Source organism: Passer montanus, unplaced genomic scaffold, assembly GCF_014805655.1.
Source record: "Passer montanus isolate IOZ18808 unplaced genomic scaffold, ASM1480565v1 scaffold51, whole genome shotgun sequence".
Classification (NCBI taxonomy): Eukaryota; Metazoa; Chordata; class Aves; order Passeriformes; family Passeridae; genus Passer; species Passer montanus.
The window spans coordinates 2,079,500-2,093,042 of NW_024370041.1; the positions used below are offsets into that span (position 1 = coordinate 2,079,500).

Below are 13,543 nucleotides of genomic sequence, written 5' to 3' on the forward strand. Positions count from 1 at the left end.
TCAATAATGAAACCCAAATCCTACATAATGTAATTATATTAATAAATGCAGTCCATCCATTCCACATAATATCTCCTGGTGGTACGGGGGGTTTCTCCCCTCCTTTTCCTTTGTTCTCTTTATTGAGTTGAGCATCCTCTTACACTGCATCAGAGGAGTGAGTAACCTCGGTTAATTGTCTTTGTTGCAAAAGAAACAATTACAGCCTTTACAGTCCCTCATATGGATCCTCCCCAGTGCACTTCCACTTTCCCTGTCTTTCTCTTTCCCCTCCTGCCTTCGTGTCTCCCTTTTGACAAAGAATGACCGGAAGCACATGTAATGATCCAGGCTGGGGATTGCTGCTGCTGAGGTGCCTAATAGGATTATAGGATTTTCAGCATTAATCCTTATCCTATTCTTTAGGCAGACTAACCTTTTACTTAGATTTTTGTCTCCTGTTGCACAATTATTCGACTCTTCAGTGATTTCTTTACAGCTGCTGTTTTGTCCTTTTTCAAGGTGATTGTAATTGGTGTAGACCTCCAGCACAGAACTGTCAGGCTGTTGTGGTTATTTGTTTAGTGCTGCAAGTGAGCTTTTCCTAACTCACTGATGGATGTCACCACTTCCTTGCCTCTCTCTATGCCCTGAGGGTGTGTGCTTGCTTTAGCCCAGACTGCAGAACATTTCTGTAGCTTTAAATGTAGCAGCTATTCTACATCAAGGTCTGGGAGGTTTGATGATCAGGATATCTGCTTCTGCACAGAAGGTAAAAGGGCCAAGGCTTTCTTGGGTACACAGCTCATTCAAAAAAGCTTTGAAAGATGGAAATGGGTGGGGAGTGGGTTGATGCTGGTTTCCTAAGGAAATGAGACTTAAGTTGTCTGTTTTTCCACTGCTGCAAAACTTTTGGATCTGCAAAGTGGTTGTGGCCAAAATAGATGGGTCAGAGAGGTCTCAAATATAAATTTCCTACATTATTCCTAAGAATTAGCTGCTGGATAGGAGACTGTTTTATAGCAGTGTCTGCCAGGAGGTGAAAGCTGCAGTGCTGACTCCATAGGTAGGTCATTAATTTGGCTGGCCAGCACCAGGCAGACAGACAGTGCCTGTAACACAGAAGGAGTCACAGCACATCCGAGTCCCAGCTCAGCTGGCAGCTGTGGGAGGGAACTGAGGGGCAGTCCTGTGATTTTGGGGATGTGGGAAGAAAGCTGAAGGTCCTGTGATCTGCTGCAGAGAACATCAGAAGCGTGGCAGAAGAAGAATATAGAGATGAGGAGAACTGGGGGATGATTTGGTTGGAATTGGGCTGGTGTCTCAGACTGGGGGCTGTCAGGACGACTGCCAGGGAACAGCTTGTTTTGGAGGCAGTGAACTGATGTGCTCTGGGGGAGCAAGGAGCACAGGAGCTCCAGGGTGTGGGAGAACACAAGCAGGGAACAGCAGAGGAAGAGGGTGGTGGCACTGCAGTCATTAAAGGAGAGAAGGGACCGAGGTAGGATGTGATAAAAGAGCAAACCAACAGGGGTTAGGAACAACGTTTTTCAGGCATGGAAAGCAAAGATAAGTTACTTCAGCTTGTTAGGCTGGGAGTGGGGGTGACTGGGACAGAGGAGAGAGGTTTAAACACAGGTGCATCCATGTGGGGTAGAGACCACAGAAAGGAGGTGGAAAGGAGACTTGGACAAAGAAAGACTTTATGGTTTTCAAGGGACAAAGGGTCAACCTCAGGTTTGTGTGTAGCGTGCAGAAGGAGTGATTTGGCAACATTCTGAGCATGGAGATGAAGGAAGGCAGGAATCAACAATAACTTTAATTACGCAGGAAGCTTGGAAGAGGGGGAAGTGAGAATTATTGTCTTCAGCAGGGTAGAGGAACTGAGGGAAGAGATGCAGGATTGATGTGCATGTTTGAATTAAATCAATTGCACTCAACCCTGATCCAAAGCCAAGTAAAGACAGTAACTTCTAGAGACTTTTTGAAATATCCCTATATGCAAATATTTGTCTTAAAAACCCTGAATATACTTTACAGAAATGCCCAAACATCTTTTGTCTTCCATTTGTAGCATGTACCCAGAGATTGTGACCCCAAGCCACTTAGTAAGCCACAGCAGTGACAAGACTGGCTTCCAACATTCCTTAAATCAATTTTCAGTCTGGTAAACCACAGCAGTAATAAATGTCCATATATGCACACAACACATTGCAAGGCAAATCAGTGAAACCCTGAATCTCCAGTTTAGGGAGATCACGTCACCTTATTAACTGTCCCTTGCTCTGCACTTGCAAAATTATTGCAATTTCCTTCCCTCACAGGATTTTTTCCCCAAGTATTTATTGTCTGCAACAAATTATTTTATGGTATTCCTATAAACCATTTGCTTCTTCAGGATCCAGTGACTTTCTGTTACCAGCACAAACTCAGGAAATGAATATCAATCTTTCAGTGATTATTTGCAGGAAATAAAAGTGTGAGATAGCAGCCAGCCTAGGCCAAGAAGGAAGAACAGCATTGCAGTGCATTTTATAAGGAGAGCCAAAAATATTTTTCATGTGCTCAGCTGTTATTTTCTGAGTATTGTAGCTTTCTTTCTTTTGTGAACTCTTCCTTCTTTGGATTAGGTCCTGCTGCCACTTGGAATATTTGTTATTATATCTCAGTGAGAGCAGGATCGAGCCACTCTGTGTGTGTTCATCCTTGCCTTAACCCATGTTGCTGTCTGGGGGGAAACTGCAAGGGACAAAAATGCTTTTGGTTTCCCAGGATCTTTCTGAGTCTGTATCTGATCCTTGCAGATAGCACAAGCCCCTCTGAGTGAAACAATTTTGGAGCTGACTGCTTCCAGCAAAGCTTTCTGAAAGCAGTGTGAAGCCTCTGTAAAATGTTGAATCTCCTCACTCAGTAGCTGATATTCTGAAGTCTGCATTGTGCTTCAGGTTCTGCTAAGCCATGCTACATTGAGCATGATGAATAGCAGGCAAATTGCCTTTGGTCACTGCTTTGGAAATCAAGATGAGTGCTGGCTCACCCCATTCTTTCATAAATACCTTCCTGAGCTCCGGGAAGTACGATGGTGCACCATATCCCAGAGTGTTAATTTTTAATGTCTTACACACGTAATGGACTTGACTGTAATTACGAGTCCCTCGGCACACAGTCACTGCTGGCAGGGTGGAAAAAGATGACTGTGGGTCCATGTGGCTCCACAATTTGGGATTGAAACATTGATCATTTCCATTCCCAGGAGTGGAGGAAACAGTTGTGTGAATTTAAAGCAAAAGCTTCCACAGAAAGATGGGTCGTTGCAAGCCAATAAACATTACCCTGCAATCTATTAAATTTAGACTTTGCAGCATCATCCTCCTGCTTTGAATAAAACTGACTGAAACCTGGGCAGGGCAAAGTGGTTTTGACAAGCCTATGCTTATGTCCAGAATAATCCAAGTGAATAAGCATGTAGGCAGTGATGCAGAGAGAACCTAGTATAAAAAATTCTCCATGTGTTTTTCTCAGTAGTGCTATTTTTAACTTACAGATCCTTGTTTCTTTCTTACATGAAATCTTGAAGCTGACAGCATCCCTTTCAGACTTGAAAATGAAAGGAAGCTGCCTGAAAGAACAGCAGAGCTGGGATTTTTAGGCTTGATCATGTTGGCATATCTTGGTGGGCAGATTCCTCCTCCTTTCATGAGTCCAAATTGACTTTACTGAACAGTGCAAGGATCTTCCCTAGACCAGGTTTAATGTAGGATAAGGCACTCAAACCCTTGCACCAGTAGAACCTGTATCCTGCTTTATTATCTGCCAGCTTTTCAGAGCACTGAATAGAGGTGGAAGGGATTTTAGACAAATAATTCTCTCTCTGAAAGCAATACTCCCATATTCCTGGTGTTGCAGTAGAATGTTTCAAGATCAGACTTTTAATTTCCTTTTGAATGTGTGGTGGTGGCCTTTTTTGTTTGGTTTGATTACTTTGTTTTGTGTGTAACTCATAAAGTACAGCTTTGGAAACCATTGCAAAAGGAAAAACAGCCTGAATCTCTGCTCTTCATTCAAGTCACTGGAAATAGCTGCTCTGAATTCAGTGATGCAAAATCACTCCTGTGCTGTACTTAGTGCACTCAAGCTTAAATCAAATCCTAACACTTTTTACCAGTGCAAAACCCACATTTAAAACACAGAGGGGGAAAAAAATCTTTCCCTGTGACAGGAAATCAATTTAATCCGTTTATTGTTTGTTTGTTTTTTCCAGGCTTATATTTGGCACACTTTACCCGGCATATTATTCTTACAAAGCCGTGAAATCAAAGGACATCAAAGAATATGTGAGTAATGAGGTTTGTGGCTGTGCTGGGGGGGTTGTTTTCTAAGATTGCTCCTCACCACATTGGAAAAGTGTTGTCTGTATTCTGGGAAAGCTCATAAAGCAGCGCAAGGGGCAGAGTGGCCTGAAGGTGGAATGGTTGATTGCTGGGCACAAATGAGACTTGGGTTTGTGCTCCTGGCTCCAGTGCAGAGCTGATGTGCCCCTTGACAAATGCGTGCTGCTCCTCTGGTGGTGAGATATACAGCTGACTTAAAAGGCATTTGGCATCCAGAGCTTTGTGTGCTCTTCTTTGTTTCTGAAGAGCAGCATAAATCAAAGCCTTTTCAAAAAGCCTTGAAGCTTTAACTGCTTATTCAAAACAAGGATAAGAGGCGGCAACTAGAAGTACATATGACTGAATCCCCAGACAGAAACATCCTTCCTTGCAGAGTGACCTATTTACAGGCAGGTCTGGCAGCTGGGTGTGCTCTCTTTTTTCTTTTTGCTGAAAAATCTTCCCTGGGCCCTGGTTTCTAAAGGCATATGGGGCCATCAGGGAAAGTGAAGTGAGGGAGAATCAAAAGCACTTGGATGCTGTGGGGGTCCTGTAGGATTTGTAGTGCCCTGAGCTCTTTTAACTTCACTGAACCCAGCTCAGCCTCCAGATCTTGACTCTTCAATCCTCTCAAGACCCCAGGGATAACAAGCCCATTTTCTCATCTGGATAACAGCATACATGTCTATCCCATTAAATCTTTAGTGCAAACTCAATCTGGGACTCACTGTGGCTGCTAAGAGTTTTGTTTATAATTTTCCTCCTTCAGAAAATGGTTTTGGGTGTTTTGAGAATCATAAGTGTTACAGAACACAGCAGATACTGAAGGTAAAATGTCTCTGCAGCCCTTGCACAGCTCTGCTTCTCAGGGCCTCTTTCCTGAAAATGCTGAAGATGTGCACGAGCATCTCCAAGCAGTGTCTGCCACTGATACTTAATGTTTCCATAGTCTCTTACTGGAAGGCATTTTGTTGAAGGGTCCAATTCCTGTTGGAAATTTAATTGTAAAAGAGGAACTCACATCAGGCACTTGTGGTTGTGACGCAAATGTGAGAAGAGCTGATCTAAAACCTGGTCTGCCCTTACAATTGATTTAAGTTTAATATAGCAGTTGTGACAATGTATTCATTGAGGCCCAATTAAAAAAAATTATAAATTAAGTAATAATTTACACTGACACAGGACAAACCTTTACTTATCAATCAAAACTTACATCACTCTAATCTTATTCTGTTTGGCAATAGTAATTTTGGTGAATGTGTTAGGCTGATCCAAGCCCATCCACACCAGCTCTTGGTTTGTGTTTAAGAGTTTTGCTGGCAGTAATGTCTAACTGAGAGAGCCATGTTGGCACTGAGGCTCTGAGGAGTCACAGTTACATAAGAAGTCTGGCAGAAGCTGCACTAGGAAGATGATGCTCTCAGGCATTTGGCAGTGCCACTATTGTTGTTACACTGCATATAGATATAAATATGCACATAAATATAAATCCCAGGAGAGCAGTTATGTAGCAGAGTGACAGGTGCTCAGGGAATAATTCCAGTACCTACAGGGAGATGGAGATTATCAGTACTGTGCCCACTGTATGAGGGAGAAGATGGAGATATCATTTCCAAGCTGGTGAGATCCAGATTTATTGACACCTCTATCTTCCATTCCCCAGAGCAGCACCTACTGTAGGTATCCCTCCTGTACTCTCTTCCCTCCAGCCTTTCCTTAGCCTGTTGCAATTGTACCAGCCTTAGCTAACATGGGTCAATTCTCTAATTCATGGATTTTCATGGATTTTCATGGGTTTTACTTCCTTAAGCTTTTTAACATTCCAGCAAAGCTGCTTAGCGATCTCCATTTTCAAATACACCTAATTAAACAGCTGTTGTCAGTTAAATTAACAACCTTTGTCTCACCATCTTTTTCCATCCTGAGAAGAACCAATACTACATACTTCAGAACAGTTGAGCTGTGCTTTTAGGTGCTTTTAGTGCTCAGTGACAAAAATTTCCAAATTCCTGAATTCCTTGAGGTGCTGCGGTTTATCTGACTGAGTCACCATCCCCAAAGACTCTTTTGCTGTCACCCCAAAGGAAACCATCATCCCTGACAGTGGAGTTTCTCCAGTTGAACAGAGACAGCACAGCACATGCTCTCACTCCCAGAGTGAGGTAAAACATTGTCCCCTGAGCCCAAGGCAAGGGATTTAAACTATTGCTCTTGCTCTTGTCACTGCACTGGGTATGGGGGGAGTAGGCACAGCCACTCCAGGGCTGCCCACTGAGTCAGTAAATTGTGGTGAGTTGATTGTGCTCCTGAGCCCTGAATTATGGGATGGGCAGTTACCTCTTTGCCTTTTGCTTGCTGTAGGTGTTATGTAAGTAATTACATTTTGTCTTAACTGGAGTTTGGCCAACAACCTTATATTAACATTTGCTATTAACATGAGCTAAAAGAGATTTTTAATGCCCTGTGATAGGGCTGTCATGCTCTACTGGCCAGTGGAGTTTCTCTAAGAACAGTCTCTTCTTTTCCTAAGACCAGTCCTAAAGGCCACAGTCACCTTCCCAAGGGCTGTGTAAATCTGACACGTGTTATGTGCTGAAGTGGGGCAAACTGGCACCTTCAAGTCCACAGTAATTGCTAAATACACAGTGGGGAGGGTGAGGGATTAAGAATTTCTCTTCCTGTGAGAGTTATTCTGTGCACTTGTGCCTGTAGAGATAGTCTGAGACTGTTTTTGTTTACCAGGTCAAATGGATGATGTACTGGATCATATTCGCGCTCTTCACGACAGCAGAGACATTCACGGATATCTTTCTTTGCTGGTAAGCACCAGAGGGGAGAGGCTCTTTGGCACAAGATGAAAAGAAAATGGAAATGTTTATAAGGGGAAAAATGGCACACAAAGGTGCCACTGACTCCTGTACAGGGGTTCAGCAGTTTCAAGTGCATAGAGGGTTTTTATCTGCAGGAGACATGCTTCCTTTCTCAGTGCTGTCACAGAAAAAAAGAAAGAAGTGGAAAGGCTCAGTGGTGTCTCATTAGTGGGAAATCATTACTGGAGTCTCAGGCCCTGCCTGTCAGAGAGGCACAGCTGACTGCCCAGTTGGATGCTGCAGAGGTCATCACATAAATAACAGTTGATTTAGCTACAGGCTGAGTTTTAGACTTGCCTGGCTGTGTCCTACAGTAAATACAGAGACTGTGGATCAGGTACAAACAGCCCTGCAGCACGAGTCTTTGTAGGTTGCTGTGTGGGTGGTTGTTCCTGGGATGTTTTGCCTGGCACATTCCTGGTTAGGCTGGGTTTCTGGTTTGGTGGAGGACAGTGACAGTCAACACTGATTTGGCCCTGTGGTGCCAGTGGAAGGATTCCTGGTGGCCTCTGTCAGGACAAGAGCACATAAATGCCCATTTATTAGTTTCAGTGTTTTTTGGATGCTCAGGTTGGAAACTGTTTATTACTTGGTTGCCCTTTATAGTAAGGCCTTTCTACCAGAAACCAGTGAGATCAGTAGACTTTAGGATGAAAATGGAACTGTAGTGCATGGCCCTTACAGCCTGTTCCTGCACAGCACTGCATGCCTTGAGTGAGTGCTCCAGATGAAGGAAATCGGGACAACTTGGCAACATGTCAGATCTATTGAAAAGGAGATAAAAGACATTAATGCCCATCTAATTTGCATGCAGATCTACATCTCCTGTCTTCATCTGGAGCTTTGTGGGATTTTTTGGAGGATGAATTATGTGGGTCTGCCAAGAGGAATGGCAGAGGGCTCATCCAGCCTGTGAAATCAAGTGTGCTGTAGAGATGCTCAGTCAGGTGGGAGATCAGCCTGGCACATCCATGCTCAGAGGAGCATTGCAGCATTGCCCATGGTGTCAAACCTGGGTGCTGGCTGGCCCAGCTGGCTCAGTGGCACAGCAGGAACCTGTCTGGGTCCAGCTGGGCTGGTCCACAGCCATCACAGGGTCTGCACTGCTCTCGCTTGCAAAGAGTAACAATTGTTCATCACACTGCTGGCAGCAATATACCTGCTCAAATGAAGGTGCTGCTGGGTGGCCAGTCTTGAGCTCTGGGCTCTGCCCTCCAGAAAAAAACTCTGGATAATTTAATCTCAGGATGTCCCTGGCTGCTTGGTACAGCTAAAGGATGTCCTGTTGTTAATGTCCTCCATGTTTTGCAGCCCCACCTGAAAGTCAGTGTGGATCTGCACCTTTATGTTTCTTGCACAACAAAGGTTCTTGTATTTCAGTTTCAGCCATGTAAGTGTTAGCTTAAAAGCTGAGGGGCAGAGAGATGGAAAGTGCATAAATACATATCAATGAAACATTGGTTTGCTGGTTTGGTCTTTGCTTACAATGACTGGGGATACTGTGAAGGCAGCACCTGTGATTTTTGCATGTAGAAAGCTCCTCTTAGCACATGTCAGAGTCTCTCCCAGGTCATTTAATAAAGGTTCTGATAACCAAGTAAAGATTCACCCACATCATTGAGATGTGCTCAAAACTGAGTCAATACACTTTAATCCTTAGATTTTTTGGTAAGCAAAAACTGCCTTAAGCCAGGCTGGCAAATCCCTACCTGTGCTGAGCATCTCTAATTAAAGGCAGTGGTTAAACTGGAAGCAAACAGTAACCCTCTTTTTCTTCTAGGTTTCCATTCTACTATGAACTCAAAATAGCTTTTGTAGCTTGGCTGCTGTCTCCATACACAAAAGGCTCCAGCCTCCTGTACAGGAAATTTGTTCATCCAACCCTGTCTTCAAAAGAAAAGGTAATCTCAGGTGCCTGAATCCTCTCTGAGTGGAACAGAACTATGGTGTGTTTATTCCAGTCCCTGTATCATTCATTTTCATGGAAGGATTGGGAGTTGTGCATTCTCTTCCTCTATCATTTGATCCCCTCTTTTTGGCTGGTGTTTTTGTTCTTTGTGGTTGTTGTGTTTTTAAATACTGGCATCTGTTCAGTGCACTCACACTTATTAACTCATTTTGGTGCAGTTGAGAAGGTGGGAGGGAGTGGGATAAAAATACCTCCTGAGCTGCTTTGCATGTACTGGCTGATTATAGCTGCAGTGCTCTGTTGTGGCTGGATATAACAGAGAAACTTGGTCTGGCAGCCAGGGCTCCTCAACTTTGTTCTGCCTAAAACATTGTGCAGCAATGAGGCAGACAGCCCAGGCAGTCTAAAATGGGCTTAGCAAGCACATGTCTGGCTGTGCAGTGTGGTGAAAAAAGGCATGTAGCCTGTTGAGGTCCTAGATTAAAAAATGTCTTGCTCAAATTAAAGATGCTAATTTTGGGAGTGGGACATTACAACTTGGATTATTTGCCTGCCTGGGAGATTCCTGTGGTTGTGAATGGGACACTGTCAGGCAGATCCATTTGGCTCATGAGAATAAATGGACCAAGAACAGCTATTGCCACATACCAACATGAAAACTGCTGAGTGAGTTTCCTGCACTGGCAACTTGGAAATGAAAGCTGTCCCTTTAGCCACAGGCAGTGAAGGAACAGCTGGAGCTCAGTCCTGTCCCAGAGGGACAGTGGGAATCAGTCCCCTGTCTCTGCTTGCCTTTGCTTGTGCTTCTCCCAAGTAGGGCTCATGCATTTTGAGTTGCCACCTCTCACCTGTGGGGAACAGGGAGAGCAGCCAGCAGCACAGCCTCCAGGCCCTACTAACCCAGCACATGCAGCAGCTGAGAAATGAAGTCTCTGCTATCATTATCATCTAGACCCCAGTGTCCTGAGGGAGACAATAAGGGCAGGAACTTCCCTAACTGTTTCACTGTATATTGAGCAGCATCAAAGTCCAGAAGCTCTGGGCCTACCAATTCCATGGGCATTTGAAGCTATGATGTGCAGAGATATCCCAGATATTTCTGAGACCACCTGTCCTGGACACAGGGCAGTGCAGCTTCAGCTGCCCAGTGTCATCATATGAATATTTTTAACTCTGAGGCAATCCCATTTGTCTTTGGAGTGCGTGGTTTGCAAATGGCTATCAGTCCGTGTTGCTCAGGCAGATTTCTCTTGCTTCCAGACCCCAGCTTTGGGTCCCAATCATCCATTTGTAGAATAAAGTGTTCCCCAATCCTGCAATGGGAGTTACTACCCCCCAGCAAACTTTTTCTCTTTGCAAATGTTGGCTGTGAACTTCTTTCCAGCCACGGCAGAGGACATGGAGCACATCTACCTCCATAAAGTATAACCTGACTCTGCCAGGAGTTCGAGGCTGGGAGCATAAGCCTGAACTTGTCCTTCTTGTGCTTTTTTAATTGTTTGTTTTGTGTTCTGCTCTGACAGGAGATCGATGACTGCCTGATCCAGGCGAAGGACCGGAGCTACGATGCCCTTGTGCACTTTGGGAAGCGGGGGCTGAACGTTGCAGCCACAGCAGCTGTCATGGCAGCTTCAAAGGTAAGGGGCACTCATTAACATCTTCTCTGCATCCTCTGCCAGCAGCAGCCACAGTGTGGAGGGGGAGAGATGGTGGGGATAAGGGTTCTCTCATTATTTTGTATAGTGACCTATAATTTTGTGTAGTGACAGGAAAGAAGATGAAGTTCATGAAGGCTAAAAGTTCTTCTGTAAGGCATACACATAACAAGATAACATAACTGTTGTATAATTCTGTGCTGGGATGTTATGTCAGAGTGAATGGGAAGTGCCACTGTTTGCTTTTGCAGGATGAGTAGATATTGGATGAGGGGTCTCCTCTGAAGGGGTGTATCCTATAGTCTCTTCCTGGCTTAGAGCCAAACCCAGAAAATAGCTGTTATCTGTTGTTCCTTTTCTTGCATAAAAGCTGCAAGGACTTGATAACTGCATTTTGGGGTCCTGCCCTCTGGCCATGGGCTTAGAGTTGATGTGCACACTGTGTTTTGGGGGTGAGACTTGGCTACCGCGCCTGTTGCAAAAGGATAGAAACATATGGACAAGGAGGGTACTGGCAGTAGGAACAACATGAGAATGGGAGTTGAAGGAAGTTATTTTCATCTGCCAAATGCTTTCCCTATTACTTAAGACACATCACTTTAGTATGTCTTGGCCTTACTTCCTGCAAAAATGCATTATGTATCCTTGGGAGGCCAAATACCATAAAGCTTATAAAGCCTGTTGAAAGCAAGGTATTACAGAAGGGGGGAGCCCAAAGGGTGTGCCATGCTCATGGGATCACAAGGATATGCTAAACCCAAAAACTGTCTCCTTTTTCCCTGCCTAGCATTGTGCAGACTATATTGTCCAGCCTGTCTTCTCCTGAGCTGTTGTTCTTCAGTAGGGAAACTCTTCTAACCCAGGGACTGGGAGATAAACCAAATTTGGACTGAAACCTGGGATAAATGTGGAGCTAGGCCAGTGCTGTATATCGTATTCCCAATGAAATACCATTTTTGTGATGCCTCCAGGACACTTAACACTTTTGCTGCTTCCATGTAAGCCTGAAGAAGTCACACTGGGGACATAAATAGGCTCTAGGAATGCCAATTGTACAGCACTGCCTTTGCTCTGAGCCCCTTCCTACAAGGTGCTGCAGACTGTCTGTGCTAGAGCTGTTTTTAGGACACAGTGAGAAACTGTGTGTGAATCCCAAAGGAATTCTGGCTCCTGTCTAGGTAGCTCCTGAATATGAGAAGCTCAACAGTAACCCAAACCCACAGTGCCAACCTGTTCCTCCATCAGGACTGCAACAGTGTCTGCATCAGCTGTTCAACTGGAATGAACAGCCAGCACCACAGTTTTCCTTCCCACTGTTCCACTTTTCTGCTGTTTTTCTTAAGACTCTCTCTGCCTTAAAATGTGGCTCCAGTGGCAATGGGGAAGAGAGGGAAGAGTCTCCATGGTACAAGGAAGCTGTTGTTTTTCATAGTTGATGAAACTCCCCATTCAGTGGTGGAAGAAAACAACTCTGTGACTCATGTGGTATTATTGTATTGCACATCTGCCAACACAACTTGAGAGAAAACTCTTAAGACATTGCAACCTGTAAATGGGCCAGAAGAGTCTTTCTTGCACGCTACTTTGGGGAGGGGAAAAGGATTTCTTAATAAGATTGAGAGGTTATTGAATAGATTGATTTTTGCAACTAAGAAAGGACTGTTCAAGTATTTCCTTTAGCCTTAACATTTAAATTACTCTGAATGTATGAGGAAAAAATAGGACCCCTAGCTTCCTTCACTACTTTGGCTTGTGGCCTTCAGCAAGTTGCTTGTTTCTGTGTGCCTAAGGGTGCAGATCCAACACAGAGTGTGAGCCAATCTGACAGCTCTCCTCCTCCAAAATGGGGTAGTGCTCCAGCCCCCAGGGTGCACCAGCATTTTGGACCTCCTCAGGTTATCTCTAATCTATCAGAAAGTTAATTCTGAAAGAAAAATAAAGGGGTATGTTCTTTTAAGCCCACAAACTTATCTCATGTGGTTGAGCCAGCATAGGGAAAGGAATTGAACTGCATTGTGAGGAGCATGGCCAGAGGAAAGGAAAGCAAGATCACCCCTTCCTGGTCTTGGGAAGCAGACAGATCAGCTGTGCTGTCCATGGAGGTACACCCCAATCTGTTCCCAGTGTAATATCCAGGGATGGTTAAAGCAGCTTCTGTGCCTTGCCCTTCTGAGATGGAATGTGCTGCTGTTCTGGCAGGGAGAGCAGCCTGGTGTGAGTTGCAGCCTGGTGAGCTGCAGGGCAGGAGTGCTGAGCTGGGGCTCCTCAGGTACCCAGGATATGGTTGGGTGGGTGTGGATGTGTCTCCACGTAGCTGTCCCTGCTGCTGAGGAGGGAGCTGTTTCCCAGAGAGGAGTGGTACAACAGGCAGGGTGGGAGCTGTTTCTGGTGTTCAGCTGCTGTCAACTGCATGTCAACGCCCTTCCTTGCTCACTTGAGAAGGTATAACTGAGCCATATTATCCTGTGTGAGAGAAATTTAAATGGCTAATTATCTGGAAAACCCTTTGAGCAGACAGATGCCAGACCAGACTGCAGTGCTGTCCTTAGGGGGAAGTTTCCAGGGAAGGAGGAAGGAGAATACTGTTTCTAAGGCTTCTCATGGCTTTTCCAATGCCAAGATTTAAGGGTATCCAGCTAGTCTGTGATAAGTGTTGAGTGTAGTAGGAAAGTGAGTTCATTTGGTTTCAGCCTTTAAAGGATTGTGTTACAATTGGAACCTATAGAGATGATGATTTATTCAGTAGCACTGAGCTCCTGC

The 13,543-nt window shown here is 44.6% G+C and overlaps 1 protein-coding gene across 6 annotated transcripts in view; it reads left to right on the forward strand.

Annotated features, from left to right (window-relative positions):
* The window catches only part of REEP1 (receptor accessory protein 1), a 65,043-nt gene that overhangs the window by 23,355 nt on the left and 28,145 nt on the right, over positions 1-13,543 (forward strand). For all 6 annotated transcript variants that reach the window (XM_039723835.1, XM_039723836.1, XM_039723840.1 and 3 more), the window contains exons 2-5: positions 4,241-4,313; positions 7,092-7,168; positions 9,000-9,120; positions 10,652-10,765. In XM_039723835.1, the coding sequence (XP_039579769.1) occupies positions 4,241-4,313; positions 7,092-7,168; positions 9,000-9,120; positions 10,652-10,765 (385 nt within the window). The remainder of the gene's footprint in view (positions 1-4,240; positions 4,314-7,091; positions 7,169-8,999; positions 9,121-10,651; positions 10,766-13,543) is intronic.